The sequence below is a fragment of the Psittacula echo genome, assembly GCF_963264785.1.
Source record: "Psittacula echo genome assembly, chromosome: 3".
NCBI lineage: Eukaryota > Metazoa > Chordata > Aves > Psittaciformes > Psittacidae > Psittacula > Psittacula echo.
This window is the reverse complement of record NC_137736.1, coordinates 74,240,595-74,259,615: the sequence shown is the minus strand read 5'-3', so window position 1 is coordinate 74,259,615 and position 19,021 is coordinate 74,240,595. Positions and strand designations below refer to the sequence as shown.

The 19,021-nt window shown below is 38.8% G+C and overlaps 1 protein-coding gene across 2 annotated transcripts; it reads right to left on the bottom strand.

The window, feature by feature from the left end:
• Nucleotides 1–3,121: 3,121 nt before the first annotated feature.
• TGDS (TDP-glucose 4,6-dehydratase) lies at nt 3,122–18,744 on the bottom strand. Of its 2 annotated transcripts, XM_080612368.1 has the most exons (12): nt 18,480–18,744; nt 17,375–17,441; nt 16,907–16,975; nt 14,538–14,628; nt 13,459–13,601; nt 11,154–11,252; nt 10,365–10,424; nt 8,695–8,738; nt 7,735–7,900; nt 7,135–7,193; nt 5,204–5,301; nt 3,122–4,802 (listed from the first exon to the last, which is right to left on the bottom strand). In XM_080612368.1, exons 1-12 carry the CDS (start codon nt 18,539–18,541, stop codon nt 4,702–4,704), a joined length of 1,059 nt encoding a protein of 352 aa, XP_080468494.1. In that variant the 5' UTR covers nt 18,542–18,744; the 3' UTR covers nt 3,122–4,701. The 2 variants fall into 2 exon arrangements, with proteins under 2 accessions (XP_080468494.1, XP_080468495.1); XM_080612369.1 differs by lacking the exons at nt 3,122–4,802; nt 5,204–5,301 and adding an exon at nt 6,018–6,271.
• Between the last annotated feature and the right edge of the window lie 277 nt (nt 18,745–19,021).

Genomic DNA, 19,021 nt, shown 5'->3' with positions numbered 1-19,021 from the left:
ATTTTCGAAAGTCAAAATGCTGATGCCTAGGCCAGCAGTTCAGTGTCTGGGACCAAAACCCCTATAACAAAAAAAAAAATCAGTTAGGAAGAGGTTAAAAAAACAAACCCAACCCCCACAGCATTGTGCTAAAGAGGTGTGCTAACAACACACAGATACAAAATCTCGTACTCTCATGATTTTCCATTGCCACTGGCAGTGATTGTTTCACTCAGAAATGATGAATGTAATCACTTAATGAGCGTGTCTCCTACTGATGCAGTTAACATAATCTTGTGACCTCTGGTGCAGATGAACTCCAGATGTGCAATGACAGGCGTAGAAGTCAAAAAAATACTATTCACTTTAGCATCTTCATACGTTACCACAGAAATTGAGCTAAAAACTAAAGGTAATGCAAAACAAAACAAAAAACCAAGAAGGAATTCAGCCTCAGATATAACATATTTAATAAAACACTTTCCCGAACAAAAGTTGGAGGTTTGCATGAAAGTTCCTTTTACTGAAAAGTAGCAACATAGCAGCATTTCATGGTCTTTTGAAGAGTGGAAGAACAGTGTTTTAGCAAAATGGAGCATCCCGAGTCCAGACGAAGCTATTCAGAACTTTCTCATAATGGGAAAACAGATTCGTACTATTTTGTACCCTTCCAGAATAGGTATTGGAGTAGGGAACAAAATTAAAACCCAGCAACACCACCACTTTTTTCACCCACAACCACTCTCCTGTATCTAGTAACAGGCAGGCTGGACAAAAAAAAGCTGTTTTCTAGTCCATCCCCTTATGACAACATACACCAGCCTCAACCACAGCTGGCACCCCTTCATGCCAAGCAGCATACAAATACAAGCAAGGAACTGGCAAGGTCAGACCAGAGAGAGCCTTGGGGACAGCAAGGGTTACACCCATCATAAAACAGGAACAGATACAGACATACAGGCCGCACAGGCCATGCATTGCAGGACAGGTGGGCTCCAGGCAGCCCTGCATCAGCTATAAGCTTCACCATCCTCCCAATCCCTTCACTTGCTGCTTCAAGGAATGTACTGATCAGCAGGAGTAGTACACCAAGATAACGGGGTAGCACTGCTGGTTTTCCCCAAGGCAGAAGGAATTTCAGGAGCTGCTTCCTGAAGATCTGATCCAAACAACAACAGTAACTCCAAAAAAAGAGGTGCAGACCTGACAGCTATCCCCAAATAATTTCCCATATGTGAGCCACTTGTGCATGACAGAACCTGGATAGAAACCCTTCAGCAAAGACCAGCCCTTCTCCATTATAAAGTTTTAACAAGTTAAGTAACATACATGTTTACTCCATTTATTTTTCTTACTGATGTAGCCTCACATTGTTCTGCAGGGCAAACCTTGAGAAAAGTAGACTGAAAGATTCCTATGTTCACAATGTTGTTGTAATCACTGCCTTCGCTTTCTGCAGAACTGCTTCTTCTGACCTTCCAAGTGAAAACAGTGAGAAATAAAAACTAAAACCATTAAACTCCTCCACATGAACAGTTCACTAGCTGATCCTTTGTCCTTTTCTTCCTATAAAAGCCAGAACTTTAATGGCAAAAAAAGCTGTTTTCTCTAACAGTAAAAAGACTTTTCCCTGTGAAAAGAACACTCCTATCAGAGCACTCACCTGCTAATGCAATCTGATTTACAGTACACTACTGAGCACAGTAGCTCAAAGCAAAAGCCTCCTAGATTATTTTTTATACATATTTTTTAATGTACATGTATATATTCATATAAATTTAAGTTTAAACATCAAACAAAAAATCTCAAACACTTTGAAGGATTAAATCTTCAAAAACATTTAAATACTCTAGAACAGCCTCTGCTAAAAATTAATCCTTTTTGAATCCTTTTGATCCTTTTACTGCTCCTAGTAATATTACTTGTTTGGATAGCCCCACGAAAGTCAAGGCTTGCACCTTCAGCATCTAAACATTCAAAACTTTCAAAAGATCTATTCAGTAAACCAAACACACACTATTGCTTTCTTCTATGTAGTTCTAATCTGATAACACTATCACAAGTTAATTGATTTTTAATGTTCCAAAGACACTGTACCTATTTGTAAGGTTTAAATAATTTAATAATCTATACTTTAGAATTAAAGGCAAATCACATAACCAGTATGCCATCATAAGCAGATATGAAACAAACATACTTTCATGCAGTCCACCCAAAGCAGCTGCCACAGCTAAAGCAGACCTTTGCAGTACTTCAGCTATTTCTGGTATTGACTTTTGTAAAATACAAAACAGTAAGATGGGTAAGTAACTTTCTGCATTTTGCAAGGAAGGTGCATATGAAGACAGGCTGAGAAAGTTGGGGCTGTTCAGCCTGGGGAAGAGAAGGCTGCGTGGAGACCTCATAGCAGCCTTCCAGTATCTGAAAGGGGCCAAGGATGTTGGGGAGGGACTAGTCATCAGGGACTGTAGTGACAGGACAAGGAGTAATGGGTTAAAACTTAAACAGGGGAAGTTTAGATCGGATATAAGGAAGAAGTTCTTTACTGTGAGGGTAGTGAGGCACTGGAACATGCTGCACAAAGAAGCTCCATCCCTGGCAGTGTTCACAGCCAGGTTGGACAGAGCCTTAGGTGACACAGTCTAGGGTGAGGTGACCCTGCCCATCAGCAGGGGGGTTGGAACTAGATGATCTTAAGGTCCTTTCCAACCCTAACTATTCTATAATTCTATGAGCTCAAGAGAATATGAAAATTAAGAAAATATTTGAATGTTACCAGCAATGCATGTTTGACACTGAAATTGAAGCGATTCAGCTTAAACTTAACTATCTGGTAAGCCACGTATTCTAATCATCTCAGATATACGAAATCCTGTAACTTTCATCCTTCCCAAATTGAGGTTTCAGCTACCAAACCAAGTATTAGAAACCCCCCAAAAATACAAGCGCAATGCAATTCTAGTACAGTATTATCCTACTTTGTCCTAAAAAACTCACCTTCAGTAACACATTCCTGGACTTTAGAATACATAGTTGGTGTCAAGGTAAGCCTGCAAGCTTTACTGTTCAGCCTTAAGATGACTCTTGACAAGCAAGTGCCATTTTATCAACAGCACCATACAATACATAGAATCATAGAACACTTAGGGTTGGGAAACACCTGAAGATCACCTAGTTCCAATCCCCAACACATAAGAGGTGTTATGAAGCTGGGAGCAGCATGGGTCCAAAGGCAGTACTATTTGTAGACTACCTGGATCAGTACTATTAAGTTCTATGTTCAGTTACTACTGAAACTCTAGCAGGTATTTGCTAAGGCAAATGCCCCAAGTTCCATCCTTCCTGCACTTTGGGTGATGAGGGAAGAACTGCACATACTTCTGTTTTGAGTCTTCAAAAGTTTCAGCAATTTCCAAGCACACCATAGCATCTTAGTCCTATGCTTCTGCAGCTCTACCCAGGAGCAAAAGAAGGGTCTGAAACTGTGCCAAGTACAGAAGCTAAAGTGGTAAGAGCAGGAAGAGATGTCCCTTATGTACCTTTCACATAAAAGTCAAAAAAGTGAAGATAGCTCTTCCTGTATGCTGAAAAAAAGTAAGAAAAACTAAAAAAAAAAAAGAAAACAAAACACAAAACCCACCATCTGCTTTTTCAACATGTTTACTTAATTATGCGAAAACAGTTACACTGTAACTTTTATTACTCAAATCAACTTTGAAAAATATTCATCAACATATTCCTAGAATTGAATTTTCTTTCCAAACTTTACATTAAAACTCAGATCTTTAAAATGTTTGTCACCAGAAAAAAAATAAAAAATTGTGAAACATGACATTTAAGGTCTTCCAACCCACAAGGAAGTGTTGAAAATTTTTCTCCATAAATATCCTTCATATCATATGAAATAACATCACTGGAATGTTAACCATGTTACAGTATTTCAATTTGGTTACAATTAGTTAAGAAAGGGAAATTAACATGTAAAAGACAGTAACACAGGTAAAAAACAAAAACAAACAAAACCAACATCTAAAACAGAGCAGTTTAAGAAAACGCTTCTGGAAATCTCAGTGAGAACACCTGCCATGTTCTGATACTGTTTTTAACCTGCCTCTCTTAAAAAAGGGTGCTTAAAGTTATGGAATAGGTAACAGTTTAATCAGTCAGAAGGGAACACCACAACAACAGAGAAAAGGACTGAACCATTTGGGTGCTGTATCTAGCTTTTGTTGACTGATTCATACTCTCCAGAAAAATACAGCATTCTTCCCCCTGATTAAAACCAAAATGCAACTCTTTAAAGTGACAAAAATAATATATTACAGTGTAAAAACAAATTAATACAGATCAATGATTCCAGAACTAAAAGAATTTTCACTGAATGTACCAAAAGGTGTAACCACAAATTATTCTTATTAAGGCCGATTCGACTTCAGGTACACTAATTTATAGCATTATAAATATTCTTCACCCTGCAAACATCTTTAAAATCAATACCTAGTGATTTTAAACAAACAACACCTATTGCACCAAAAGCTGAAATTAACAGATTCAATTTATAAAGTGCTGCAACCCTTCCAAATTTGTGCCATACTGTAGTTCTGTATTCATCTTGGTTCCTGTATCTTGAATATATTAAGAGTTCAGTGAGGCCACTTGATTGCAGGCTTTGAAGGAAAGGATGTATGAGGTAGAATAAACTCCTTCAGGTTCTCTGCCACCCTAGGGACCACTGAGCTGTGCAAATGGCTCTGCCACAGGAAAGGGCTCCAAAGCTTTCTCCGAGTTCTTCCAGTTGTGAAAGTTTTCTTTGTACCATTCAACTAGTATGAAGAGAATGCTAATGAGTCAAGTTGACCAGCAATAACAGGGAAATTAAAATACTCTACACATATCATAGGACTACCAACATGTTAATAGTTCATTATGCAAACGCTTAACGTACAATATTTAAAGAAATCTAGTGTAGGTTTTGTAAAGTCTTCATGCAAGACTTAATCTAGCATTAAAAAGTAATTCTAGTAGCTCATCCTTTATTGTGATTAACCTTTTTTTATTTTTAAACAGGTAAATTCCCTACTTAAAGAACAGCCCATTTACGGAAAATTAAAATGCTAAATTCATTCTCTTTAGCTTCTCATTAACAAACCTATATGCCCATTTTCCACCCTTTCCCTCCTCCCATCGCTTCTAAATCAATTAGTGTAAAAGCCATCAGTCCTACTTGTTTTCTTTATTCCTTCTTTCCAAGGCACTTTAGGTCTCCATCCTAAGCTGTGCATTTTTTCTGAATTCATGGAGTATCTCAGGTCATTGGTAGGTCTGATGGAGTATAAAATGCAGATGGAAAACAATTTGATTAAATTACTTCATTAATTAGAGATGCAGTACCTCACACTGTCTTCAACATTACATATGCTTCAATTCTGAAAGTTCCCATCAACATGAACAGATTTATACTGCCTTCAAAAACTATGTGGCACGGAGTACAGCTTCCACACCACAGTTCAGTTTATACAGTTAACTTCTTGGTATTGAGTAGTATAAATACGAATTATCTTATTGGTACAGAAATGAATGCAAAACTTAAATTACTGCCAATGCAATTGTGCAAAACAGTGCCTTTGCAATGCTTTAGACAGTCACTATCCAAGCGTTTTCTAGTATCTGCATTCACATTTTTCATCCTGAAAGCCTAAAATTTTTCACATACTTCAGATTTGAAATACATAGACTTCCAAAGCACTGTCATTACAGTCCTTCAGTAGCTATGCAAACTTAGTAATACTCAATATGTAGAATCGCAGGCTGCAAGATTCAACACAGAAAGAGATTTCCTACATTTAAGCATGACACAAATTTTCCCTTTCACAGTCCGGCAGTTAGGCATTCTCATCTAGCACTCCTGCACTAGCATACTGAATCTCCACGTGCAGAGAGAAACCAACGACTTATTAAAACATGCTGATCTCAAGCAGAAGCAGAAATAATTTTTCCATGGCAAATAACCCCATGACCCTTAAATTGCTCATTCGAGAATTAAATAACTACTAGTTAGGTATCTTAAGAATCGTTTGTAAGACCTCAACATTCTTTGAAAGATGTATACCTATGGGGTTAGTTTTCTCAATCCCATTTATGTTTAAGCATCAGCAGACAGGACCCAGTACACATGAAGAAACATCTCAAGCTGAATTATGCTGAGACCTACTGAACACCCAAATCATGTGAGCCAAAGACAATTTGCTCAAAGTCCTGCAATACGCCCAGAAAGGATTCTGAAAAACACTTCCTTTTAAAAACAAAAATTAGTATATTTAAAGACATTTCAGTTTGATAACAACTGACACACATTTGGGTAACAAGCCAAATGTAAACAGAAAGTGAGAATTCTAATGGACATAATACTTAACCACTATCAGCATGTATGTTATTTCTAATCACTAGTGAGAGTACAATATCTAAGGTAAGCAGAGACTCATTGTTGCAGAAAAAAAAAAAAAAAAAAAGGAGATAAAAGAACAGAGCCAAACCAAGCCTGAAATTAAGGACAAAAACACAGAGCAAAAGCATACTTATAAAAGCTATCAATTTCTGCCACCACCCTAAGTTTGGCACCTCAGAATTTTACATCTACTTTTGAGATAGCAGTTTCAGCTTGAGCTGGGAATCTAAAACTAACTACACTCCATAGGTGCATATTTCTGCCTGTGGAAAGCGGGTCTTATCTACAAAGCACATTTAAGTCTGAACTAGTTACCTTACTGTCAAAATACTAATGCTACATGAGAGATGATACAATTCACCTCACTCAAGTGATGTTGAAGAGAAAGTACTGAATAAATTAAACTATTCTTAATAAAATATTTAGCTACTGTGTAAAACCAGCCCTTTTCCCAAAGCACACTTCAGTAGTGAGAAGTCTGAGTAAAGTTAAGACAGACAGATTAGCAATACACACACTCCTATATATGTATCCAGATATCTACTCTGACCTAAAGATCCAAATAATAAATGGAAATATTGTTTTTCTATACTATATAGTTTTTCTATACTTTTTCTAAACTGCTCTCACTCCACAAAATAACTATTTGGCAAGAGTCCCAGAATTCCTCAGGACAGAGCTATTCTGCATGTCTTTCACGATTTCCTTACCTGTCTTTGACATAATCCATCCAGTGCTCCATTTCAGATTCTGAACTGGTCTTCTTTATCTGTCAAGAAGAGAAACAAAAGTCACCCCCACACATTCTGCACTATCTTAACATAAATTTTAAAATAGATTTTTTAGCAAGATTTAAGTTGGTTTAAAAAGAATCCACACATACAAAACAGAAATGGTCTTTGTCTAAACAGAGTTTTTAAACTACTGAAATTATTAAAACCATCCAGAACAATTTCAGTGCTGCTGCTTCATTTGAGCACTGCCCAACCATTCATCAAATCGTTAGATTTTAACAGTGCCACATTCTCAAATCAAAACTCAAGCAGCTAGCATGAAAAACCCCTAACAATTGGTATTTAACCATTAATGTCCCAGATGAGATAACTGATGCAGTAGTGCAACGCATGATAGCTTGTACTGAAAACTTACATAGTACACCTGCCACAGAAATAGTAGCACATTGTTCTGCAACAATTACCTTCTAAGACCCACCACAAGCCTAATTTCTCTCAGAGCTACAAAAGGTTTATAGTAGAATTGTTTATATGTGCAGTGACTGGTAAAGGAAAGCATCATAACTGTTTACTCACTAAATGGATTAACTCCTTAGCAAGCTGGGCAATGGACATCTCAAAGTTCGTTCCAATGTTATAAATTTCACCTGGCTTCCCTTCCTTCAGGACAGTGAGGAATGCTTCTACCACATCAGCTGCATAAAGGAAATTCCTTCTCTGAAGTCCAGAACCATGGATACAGCTTAAAACCAAGAGACAAAAATTTTTTGTTAATCTGTTGTGGTTTAAGCCCAGGCCGTAAATCAGAACCACGAAGTCCACTTCCCTCCCCCACCTTTCTTCCCCCCGCTTCTGGAGGGACGGGGAGGAGAATCGAAAGAATGCAACTCCCACGGGTTGAGATAAGAACAGTTTAATAACTAAGGTATAACACAAACCACTACTGCTACCACTAATAGTAATAATGATAAAGGAAATAACAAGGAAGAGAATACAACCGCTCACCAACTGGTACCTCGCCCCCACCCTGCCGTGTTCCAGCCCTTCCGGGCCACTCTCAGTTCTACCTCATGGGCATGACGTGCTGTGGTATGGAATACCTCTTTGGCTAGTTTGGGTCAGGTGTCCTGTCCCTGCTTCCTCCCGGCTTCTCCTCCTCCCTGGCAGAGCAGGAGACTCACAAAGTCCTTGGTCAGGGTAAACATTCTGACCCACAACTGAAAACATCAGCTTTATCATATTATTCTCAGGTCGAAAGTCAAAACACAGCACTGCACCAGTAGAAAAACTGACTGCTACTGCTAAACCAGGACATAATCCTTAAACAGAAGTATTCAATTTATTAGTGCGCATTTTAAGCAGTTTTGTCCTTAGCTGTTACCTGAAGGTATCTTAAAGTAGCTGCCATGCAAGCAATCCTTTAGTTTAAGGAAATGGTATTATCAAAATAAGCAATTCATAACTTAGTTGTGAAATATAAGTATGTGGTATAGTTTGTAAGGACAAATGCCACAAACAAAAAAGCAAATTACATACCATTTTCTGTTCTGCTGCAACAAAGATATAAACTTCGGAATAACCTAAGGAATTGAAGAGGAAAATATGAAGAAAAAAAAAAAAAAAAGTCACTATTTTAGAAGCTGTTACTCTACAAAGAACATTGTGCTTCACCAGTAAGTATCATGAAGTATCTTAACAAGATCCTTTAAATACTTGTAAGTTTTCTTAAGTCTAAACAAAAAGTGCATCAAGCCTAGGAACTGTAACAATTTTCAGGGGTGGGGGGTCGGTGTGTCAACAGTATGTGCCTGTTGTAAAGCTTATCTTTCTGGTCAACCATTACAGATCAGTTGTTACAAACCTAACATTTTTATGAGTTACTTTTCACACACAGAACTGCACTAGAGTCTCATTAGGGGTAACTATTGGAAACTGTTTAGAATACAATTTAAACATCCAGCAAATTGCATTAAGTCTATAGTCAAAAAAGTTAGTCATTCAAATAGTTATATTTGGAAGAGAATTTCAAGATAAGTAAACACAGATCAAGCAACAGCCACTAGGTGAGCATGAAGATTTACAGTATTATGTTCAGCTACAAGTTTAGATCCATTCAGAACAGTTGGTCCTGCTATTAAAGTTATTAAACTGAAGCCATTAGAAAGATATTCCAATTACTAATTTTGTTAACTTACTACTCTAAACACAGGAGCTGACATATTCAGTAAAACAAAAGATCCATCTAGCCTAGTAACTTCTTAGCAGTAACTAGAAGTGGATATTTGATGAAGAAATTATATAGGCCAAAAGCAATGATGCATCCCCTGAATACATTTCCAACATCATGCAACTTGTAAACAGACATTGCCCAAGCCACACATCAGTGAAAAACATTCTTAAAACCATTGCTTACCCACCTGCAATAACAGAGGGAAAAATAAATATGCAAATATTAAAAAAAAAAAAAAAGCAAACACCCAACACAACACATAAAAAGGATTTCAAATTTTAAGAAATACCTTACTAGAACTGCAAATACAGCTACATTTCACACAAGCTCTGAACTCCAAAGTACACATGATTATCATTTTGTCACTGCATTTCCATTCACTAGCATAGCAGTATTGCATACAAAGGCAACTCCCTCTCACCAATAACCATTTTAAATAGTTACACTGCAAGGTATATGCAAAGAACAAGTTTCTTTGCAAAGCTGCTCACCTCACAGCTGATTGCCATAGCTTCATCTTACCAATTTTCCGTCCAGGCTGGAACATCACTATGTTGGACATACTGCTCTCGATTTATTTCGAGGCACTTATCTCAGTTATTAAACATTCTTTGTTACAGCACAATACGTGAGTTAATTGTAATTTGTAGGGGAACCCTAACAGACACAGGGCAGTTAAATATCCTTCGAAAAATAACAAAATTACAAAACAAAGTCATTGTAGTAAAACTCATGTCAATAACTAGAATCTCTGATGCTTTACTGACAAGCAAAACAACGTGTAATCATTATGTTGATAGTTAAGACACATCAGTGTGCGACCAAAATACATAATCACAGCTAAGTGTGGACATATATACTTGCAAGACAATGCTTTTTTCAAAAATCAATCCATTCTCGTAAGAAAAAAGTAACAACACTGTAACCCTGAATTACAGTATACTGAAGCTCAGAGAAAAGCATAGATGTAACTTACTTTTTCTGGATACTGATGTGGTCCATAGACATTACTGCTCCGTGTGATAACAACTGGGAACTGAAGAGCATGAAACGTGCATACGATTACATAAGAAAATATACACCAGTAAAAATCTGTAGGCTTCTTGCTGATCAGTAATAAACTGACACATCCACAGTGCTTCTGCAAGGCCTTCCAAACATTAATGAACTAAGCTATCCACCAAATAGGCAAAGGCCTCCAGCCTTCCCAGTTGGTTAGAAGCATCGCAGGTGACAAATATTTGCAATCTCAGTCCTGCTACAGATATACATAGTCCACTGGAGACTGGCTTATTACTAACTCATTCCAAGAAAATGTTTCAGTCATTAACATCTTATTCAAGTAAACTATGTCAAGAAGCTTTGCAGAAGGACATGAATCTGAATAATAGGGGGTTTTTGTTCCCTTCTCCCCCCACCTTTTCTTTTTGCTTTCACTATGAGACCAGTCTTAAAACAACTTGAATATTACATATTCTACTTCTCTATGAACTCTTCTTCAATCTTAACACTGTTTCTTCAGTTGCTAATGTTCTCTTTATTTACCATTTTATCCAGGACCATTTTGAGACATTAGAGTTCATATTTGCAAAAATATAAAAATATTTGACCTCTCCCCACTGTCTTGCAATGTATCTCCACCAGTAAGTGGTGGCCATCTCCTAACACATCCAAACAAGAATAACCAAACAAGAAGAATAACAATCAGGAAAGACACGGCAATTAAGGATAGGTTTCACAGTTTTTGAAGGTTACATCAACTTACTTGGTACCTTTCCCAGTAAGACTGAACAAAACATTCTGCAGCTGCTTTAGAGGAGGCATAGGGATTTGTTGGACGTTTTGGTGAGGATTCATCAAATTCCTAAAATGAAAAAAGAAAATTAGCATTACATCATTTCTTTCACCCAGATGAATCTTAAAACATTACAAAAGCTACAGTTGTAATAGAAATAAAAATCCCTAAATAACCAAGCACACCAGGCTGAAAAAGTCCCCCTTCCACTTACTGCAGAAGACCAGTAACAAAAGATAGTCTACTTATCAAATACAGGAGGCGGCCAGCATACTAGCAGTAACGTTCTTATAGCAGAGTACCTCACAGTAGCAGGTCCTCCAATCTTTATCTTGTAAAATAATCACTGTTGACACAGATAGGTTGAATCCTTTTCAGACTCATATTGCTTTAGAGTGCAGTTGTACTAGCACTACCTAACTGACCTTTCAGTCCTAAATAAGAGAGGTCCATTCTCCTTTTTCTATAAACTTTATTTCTATAAGAAAAAATAGAATTGCAACCCTGTCCTGGGTTCAGCAGTAGCAGTCATTTTTTCTCCTTAGTAGCTGGTGCAGTGCTGTGGTTTTGACTTTCAGCCTGGGAACAGCGCTGATAACACCAATGTTTTTAGTTGCTGCTCAGTAATGTTTACTCTGACCAAGGACTCAGAGTCTCATGCTCTGCCAGGGAGGAGAGGAAGCTGGGAGGAACCACAGACAGGTCACCTGACCCAAATTAGCCAAAGAGGTATTCCATACCACAGCACATCATGCCCAGAATGTAAAACTGGGGGCAGTTACCCAGAAGGGCAAGATCACTGCTCGGTTGGGTTGGGTATCGGTCGGTGAGTGGTGAGCGGTTGTATTCTCTTCCCTTGCTATTTCCCTTATCATTATTATTATTGGTGGTAGCAGCAGCGGTTTGTGTTATACCTTAGTTACTGGACTGTTCTTATCGCAACCCATGGGAGTTACATTCTTTGCATTCTCCTCCCCATCCCTTTGGAAGTGGGGGGGGGGGAAGGAAGAGGGGGAGTGAGAGAGAGACTGCGTGGTTCTGAGTTACTGAGTTGAAACCACGACAAACCCAAAGCCCTCCAAAGCAAGGCATTAACAATTCTGACCTATTCCAGAACAGGTAGCTTCACAGCTTTCCTGCCACTTCTATCTACTTTTCATTTGGGTCGGCAGTGAAAGAAGGGAAAGAGACAAAGAAACAAACTAAACCCAGATACAATAATGAATCAAAGGAAGGATGGATGCTACGCTGTCCAAAGTTCAATTCATAACAATTGCCTTAACATGTGATTAAAGGTCAGACAGGAACAGTGAACTGACCCCGATTTAATTTTTGACTTCCCTCCCCCTCAAAAAAAACTCTTCAAGAACTTCTACTATTACCTACAAAAAGAACAAAACCCAGAATAAACGGACGTGTTCTTTTCAAGGCCCAGGGGCAGAAAAAGTTCACTTGAAGTTCTCAGCCAAACCACTGGTTTGCATGCAGGAAAACAACAGCCATGGGTATCGTAAGTGTCTATAGACTGAAGTTGTGTTGTAGGAATTGATAAAGACACTTTAACAGTAAAGAAGTGCACAGAGCTTTTCTGAAATACATTAATATTTTCACAGACTATGGCACAAGAGTCCTTGGTTGTTCCTTATGCATTTAGAAAGACAAGTATGCATAATTGTCTTTATTGAGCTAAATTGTATTTCTTGAATTAACATCAGGCATAAACTGTCAAGTATCAAAAAGATGTTGCTCTATGGACAAGAAACATCTGCATATCTCTTCTAGTAATACCAGAACTGTTTCCTGTTCAAATTGTCAGCACCTACAGTTCTGCTAGTATTTTGGCGAGCGTACAAAACCAGTTCCCTGCCTGGGAAGTTCACAGTCAAGGCAGAGCAGGAAAAAAAAAAAATTAAAAGAAAAAACAAAACCAAAATATGCTGTGCATGTTGCTTGAAGTCTCAAGACTTCAAGGCAAAATTCAAGCAATACATTCATTTGATAGTATCTCTGAGGAGTATTCACATGTCATTAATGACCCCAGACTCACTGCTTTAGGCAATACACATTCAATATAGAACATGCTACAAAAGAATATGGGACAGTTTTGATACTTGGCTTTCTAGAAACAACCAATGCTTGTTTACAAGTTCCAGTGTTAGCAGGAATAGCTCAAAAAGTCATACATTGACAGAGGCCAAGGAAAGTTAAGACAACTTTGTTTTCACTATTGAAAGCAAGTTAAGCTAGAAAAACCCTCACACACTTCCAAACTCACCTCATCAGTGCTACCTCCGTATACTTCATCTGTACTAACATAGACAAACTTCTCCACATTGGCTTCATGTGCAGCAGCAACCAGCACACTAGTGCCATAAACATTCACATAGGCGAATTCCAGGGCATGCCAAAATGAAAGATCTACATTAAAAATATCAGACAATTCTGATCAAATTTAGGCAAGATATGGCTTCCTACTGAACCATAATATTAGAGGTTGCAATGTAGACTGGGATTTTACCACTAGTGCTTTGACTGCCAGATAGCAAGGTCATTATTAAAGATACACTCTACACTTAAAAACAAAATCCTTGCTCTCAACAAGAGGCTGGAATTGGGAGCAAAAGCTTGTTGACTGTGGACAGTTCCATTTGCAATAGCATTATCTAACTTCTAGTGGCAACATAACTACTTCCCCTCTGCACTAGGAAGGGCCAAGCTCAGAAAGAAAAGTATCATTCAAAGACATCAGCAATATGCAGTAATATATACCTATTACTGGTAATTAACTAACAACTGTTTTAATTCCTAGAATTGTCCCGCTGACCTAATGACTTTGTGCATATCAATCTGACAATTTTCAAAAGCATTTTCCTGGAGAATTTTTCAAGTATTTCTGCTCGTGGTGAAAGGCACTTCAAGTGTAATTCATGCTCTGCTTTTTAGAATTCAGGCAGGACTCTGAAGGCAGCTATGCCTACTCCTTCATCTTCCACTGTGGCTTTTCCTGCAAGGTTGGAGCCAATCAAGTAAAAACTCAAGAATGCATACAGACTCTTTTCCCATTGTTTTTATGGCTACACTGCCAGTTGTGTGTGTGTGTAGATGGAATTTAAAAATGTAATGCAAAAAAAGGGAACCACCATTTACACACAATGAAATAAGAAAACAGTCAGATGAAGCACTTTTAAATCAAGGCTGTAAATCCCTTGAAGTTAAAAAGGCCACCAGACACTGAATCATGTAGTTTGTCTCTACAAACTGAATCCTTGTTTTCTGTGAGGGAAAAGATACCAGTATGCATTTCAAACAAACATACTTATTGAAAATAATACCAAAACATGCAACAATGCTCACCTACATGTGTTTGGGCTGCAAAATGAAGGACTATATCTATTTTCTCAGTTTTGAAGAGCTGTTTTATAAAACCAGGTTCACAAATATCTCCCTAAACAGGAAAAAAAAAGAACAAGTTACTTTTGATAGAAAATAGTAAGCTCTCATTTGTATCAAGCATCACATAACAAACCATTACAAAGAAAGCACAGCTTACTATCTATCAACTGAGTTTTGGGCAATTTGTCTCATGTCTTGGATAAATGTCACACATTTTGAGCAACAGCCTCAATTAAACTTATTTCAGGACTTTTATTACTATTAAACATTAGAAACAGCATTGCCTCCAAAACATACACAACATAAGTAAAGCATGTAGTTTGAATTTTGAGATTGGAATGACGAGTTCCCTCACCAAGTAGGAGTCTGGCTAACAGACAGTGACATCTAGTGGCATTATAAAAGGTGAACTGGATTTCCACTTCAGTCAAAATACACACAAACCATTCTTTAGTTTGACACAGGAAAAACAGCAGCTCTTAAAGGTAAACACAAGCTAGGAAACAGTTTTTTGTATTTATCTGTTGACTCAACTTGTTTAAACAAGGAAGTACCTGAGAACAGATGTCTTGGGGACAAAGACTTGTATTTTCAATAACAAGGCAATTAACAGTTCAAATGCATGTACGTTTTACGATGTTCTCAAGCAACAATTCTGAACAACAGCCTCAGATGTCAGACATGGGAGGAAGATGAACTGATTTTCCTGTTTCTCATCCCTGAACAGATCTGAAACACTCCAGTAAATACATTTCAGGTTCATACATTGACTTTCTTTTTTTAAATTAAATTCAAACTCCATACATCTGTGCCGAGCAACCACAGAAACTGTGATAAAACTGAATCTTACATACTGTCCCTTAAGCAAGTTTTGTAAGCTTTTACTTCTCTATCTTCCAAAACAGGCCTCTTTTCTACAGCACCACTACAGCATTTATCCTTCCTGCTCTCTTCTAAAGTCAGCAATAGTGTTACAGTTCTAACTGTAGGGCTTGCCCATCAGAGATTATTTTTCCAGACCATTTTTTCCTATCAGTGTAAACTCTTTGGCTGCATGGCTGCATCACAGCTGCATATTAAGCTCTGACCAACCTTTGTTAAAAAAGAAAACAGTTTATACTATTATAATTATACTGATGTAATTTTTATGAGAATATATTCCTACCCAAGTTCAGAAGCAATATAGCTACATCATTCCTCGTTGCTATTAACCGCTTCACACAGGGATCTATTTACAGGGTGCCTTCCATAAGTCCATGCTATCTCCAGCAATTAAATGTTCATATATATCCAGGTAACAGGGCTTTTCTTCAAGCATTCATACATTTGATACCACATACTAGAAACCATCAAAAACATTAGGAAAAAATAACTAGAAAACCAGTTTGGGCATGCTGAAACTACATTTGCTTAGCAGACATCCCCTTTCTTCTCATGAAACTTTTATCTCAACAGCTTAGAGATAGATAAAGAGGTGCTTTACAAACATGGAAACAGCCATGGGAGTCACCAAACAGGTGAGGACAAATGCAATTCCCCACCCTGCCTGAACCCAAGAGGTACATTTAACTTACATTTACTACCTCCAAAGTTGCCACAAAGTTGCTATTTCGGAAAACTAAATTATATACATTTTTCCCATGTCCTGCAAACTCAGGCAGCCCAGCTAGATAGAGAGATCAGCATTAGTACCAACTTTCATAGAGGGGAAGAACATCAACATACAAACCCAGCCATCAGAACACTTGTCTGAACAATAAAGCAAAACTTACCCCATGTCTGAAGATAAAACTCTGGAAACAGTAAACTAATTTAATTGACAACATTTTTAAAAGAGAAAGCATACTTTGAATGGTCACATAAGACCCTGTTCCAAAACAACCATGAACTACACAGCATCTACAGCAGCAAAAGTAATTAGCCTGATGTCTAATACTAGCAGAAGAAGAAAGTGCATTGCACATGATGGAATGTGACAAGTGGCAGCGTTTGAAGGTGCAAAATCTAAGAGAGCATCAGAGAGGCATGGAGGAGATTAACATGAGTCCATCTTGTCCATACCACCTATCGAAAGTAAAATAATCATCCCTAGAACCACTCATATTCATCACCAGGCTTTAACCAATTCTGTACCTTTATTTGACAATAAAATATATCAATTTCTGAAAGACTACTTCATGTAAGAGCCAGAATTAGTAGAAGTAATTTAAACTTAACCATAAATAGAAAACAGTGGCTTCTAATCTGGGGTGACCTGGAGACATTACCTTGATACAAAGGCATAAAAATCAGTACAAAGTTAAATTTCCGGGAAAGGAAGCCTTTATTACCTGGATAAATTTGTAGTTTTCCTTCTCAGAGACAGTTTCAAGGTTCTTCAAGCTTGCACAGTAGTTGAGCTAAAGAGAAATACACACACAATCCCACTAAGTGAGCTTCATGAAAATAAGCTAACACAAATCTCACCTAACCACTAGTAAGTTTGAGAACAAAATTTACAATAGAAAAGGCTATTTTGCAAGCAGACATGACGAAGTTTTAAAAACACAAAATTCTGAAATATATGCTAACTGAAAAAAAAAAATTAAACTGAAGTTTAGAACTTGAAAAAAGCATCTTGCTTTTTAACTAATTCTTTGTGATGGGCACATGAACAGTAGCTGATTTTTTTCATAGGAACAAATAGATAGTCGAACAAAAACAATAAAGAATTATAACCCACATAAATTTCAACATGCTATAGATTGCCTTAAAGGTAATTTAAAACAGTTTTCCATAGAAAGAAAACAAGCCATTACCTTATCTAGATTTATAATCAGATAGTTTGGATAGGTTTTCACAAGAGAGACAACTACATGTGAAGCACTGTGGAATAGAAGAAAAACATTTTACAAATACATAGATAGCATTAAGGTAACAGACACATGATAAATTATAAGTTTAACAACATTAAAGAGCTTTGGGTTTAGAGGGGCCTGTACTCAAGACAAGCAACAGAAATTCACAAATATATTTTAAGATACATCAACCTTATTCTATTGAGAATGCCCACAACTGCATGCTGTTGAACTAAAAAACAGCTTAAAAGTCCATGCTATGACAAAAGAAAGCCACAATGCTCACAGCACCCACCCCCACAAAAAAAAATCCTACCAAAAAAAAATTCCCACCAGGCTGTTCCATGCTACATTCATTTGCCAGTCTAAAATACCTTTACACCATTAAGTTTATAAATTAGGGAAAACTAAACAGTCAAATCTCCTAACCCACAATACTGACTCTCAACACTCAACCCTCTATCACAACTGCTAGATGTAAGAAGCAACGATTTCCTGGCTGCCAGGTGTCATTTTCTTTGGTACAGTCGTGTATATAAGAAGCTCATCCTGCGCGTTCAGGTTTAGCAGGGCTTATTCACATCATCTCCAGCCTCCCAAGCTGCGGGGTACACAGAGATCTAGTCCTCTCACAGTTTCAGGCTCTGAGCACGCTGATGGACTCAAGCTTAATATGGATTTCTTCCTCCAGCAGAACCCACAGCACTAGAGAATGCAGGTTAAACACAGGAGCTGATTGAAAGCCCTGGTACGCGCTACCCCACCACGGCTGGGGCCGAGCACCGACTCCCACCGCCAGCGGGCGCAGGACATCCCCAGACAACTGATGCACGACACAGGCGAGACAGCCTCTAAGGCAAACCCGGTAGCGAAGAAACCGATGCGCTCCCCGCAGTCCGAGCCTGAGCGAACGCGGCCTGAACCAGCGGCGCCGCGGAACCAGCCCGGGACAGGCTCAAGGGAGGGAGCACAGCGGCGCCGCTCCCACCCCGGCCTAGTCCCGTCCAAACCACGAGAAAGAGAGCCAGCAATCCCCACCCGAGGGGGCACTCAGGGCACCACTCACATGAACCCCGCGCCACCCGTCACCAGCAACCGCTTCTCGAAGACAGACGGCTCCGACATCATCCGAGCTTTACGGCAGCAATCCTCATCCCCCCACACACAGACTGCCTCGCGTCACGGTCTCTCGACTGCGCATGCGCCAAGGAGTCCGAAGCCGCCGTTCCCCCGTAGGTTTCACAGGCAGAGCCGCAGCTGCAGCAAGAGCCTCCGTGCAAAAACGCCTTCCTCTCTCCCGGCGCTTCCGAATAGCAGAACTTGCCGTCTCTGAACCGAGGGGCAGCGGCACGAAAAGACCAAGGCTTTACTTCCGCCTTTAATGGCAACTGTCGCATTTTACGATGCTGGGTCTCAACTTACGGCCGAACCCAGCAACGGACACGTTGTGGTCAGGGAGGGACCCAGGATAAACAGCTCCCATTGGTTTTCGTTCGGCTCCCGCTCGGCTGTCCCGCGGCTGCTTGTAACCCGGGCGGGAGGTGGGGGCTGTCACGTGACGCGCGGCGCGAGCTGGGATTGGGGACGGTGACTGGCGGCAGGTCCCGA

What these genes read in the sequence shown, in the direction of transcription:
- TGDS (XM_080612368.1), bottom strand. Translation starts at nt 18,541, where the DNA reads ATGATGTCGGAGCCGTCTGTCTTCGAGAAGCGGTTGCTGGTGACGGGT. An exon ending in AAAACTACAAATTTATCCAG is followed by an intron (nt 14,629 to 16,906) that starts GTAATAAAGGCT and finishes TTTCCTGTTTAG; the next exon opens with GGAGATATTTGTGAACCTGG. An exon ending in AGAAGGAATAAAGAAAACAA is followed by an intron (nt 4,803 to 5,203) that starts GTAGGACTGATG and finishes TCTTCATACTAG; the next exon opens with TTGAATGGTACAAAGAAAAC.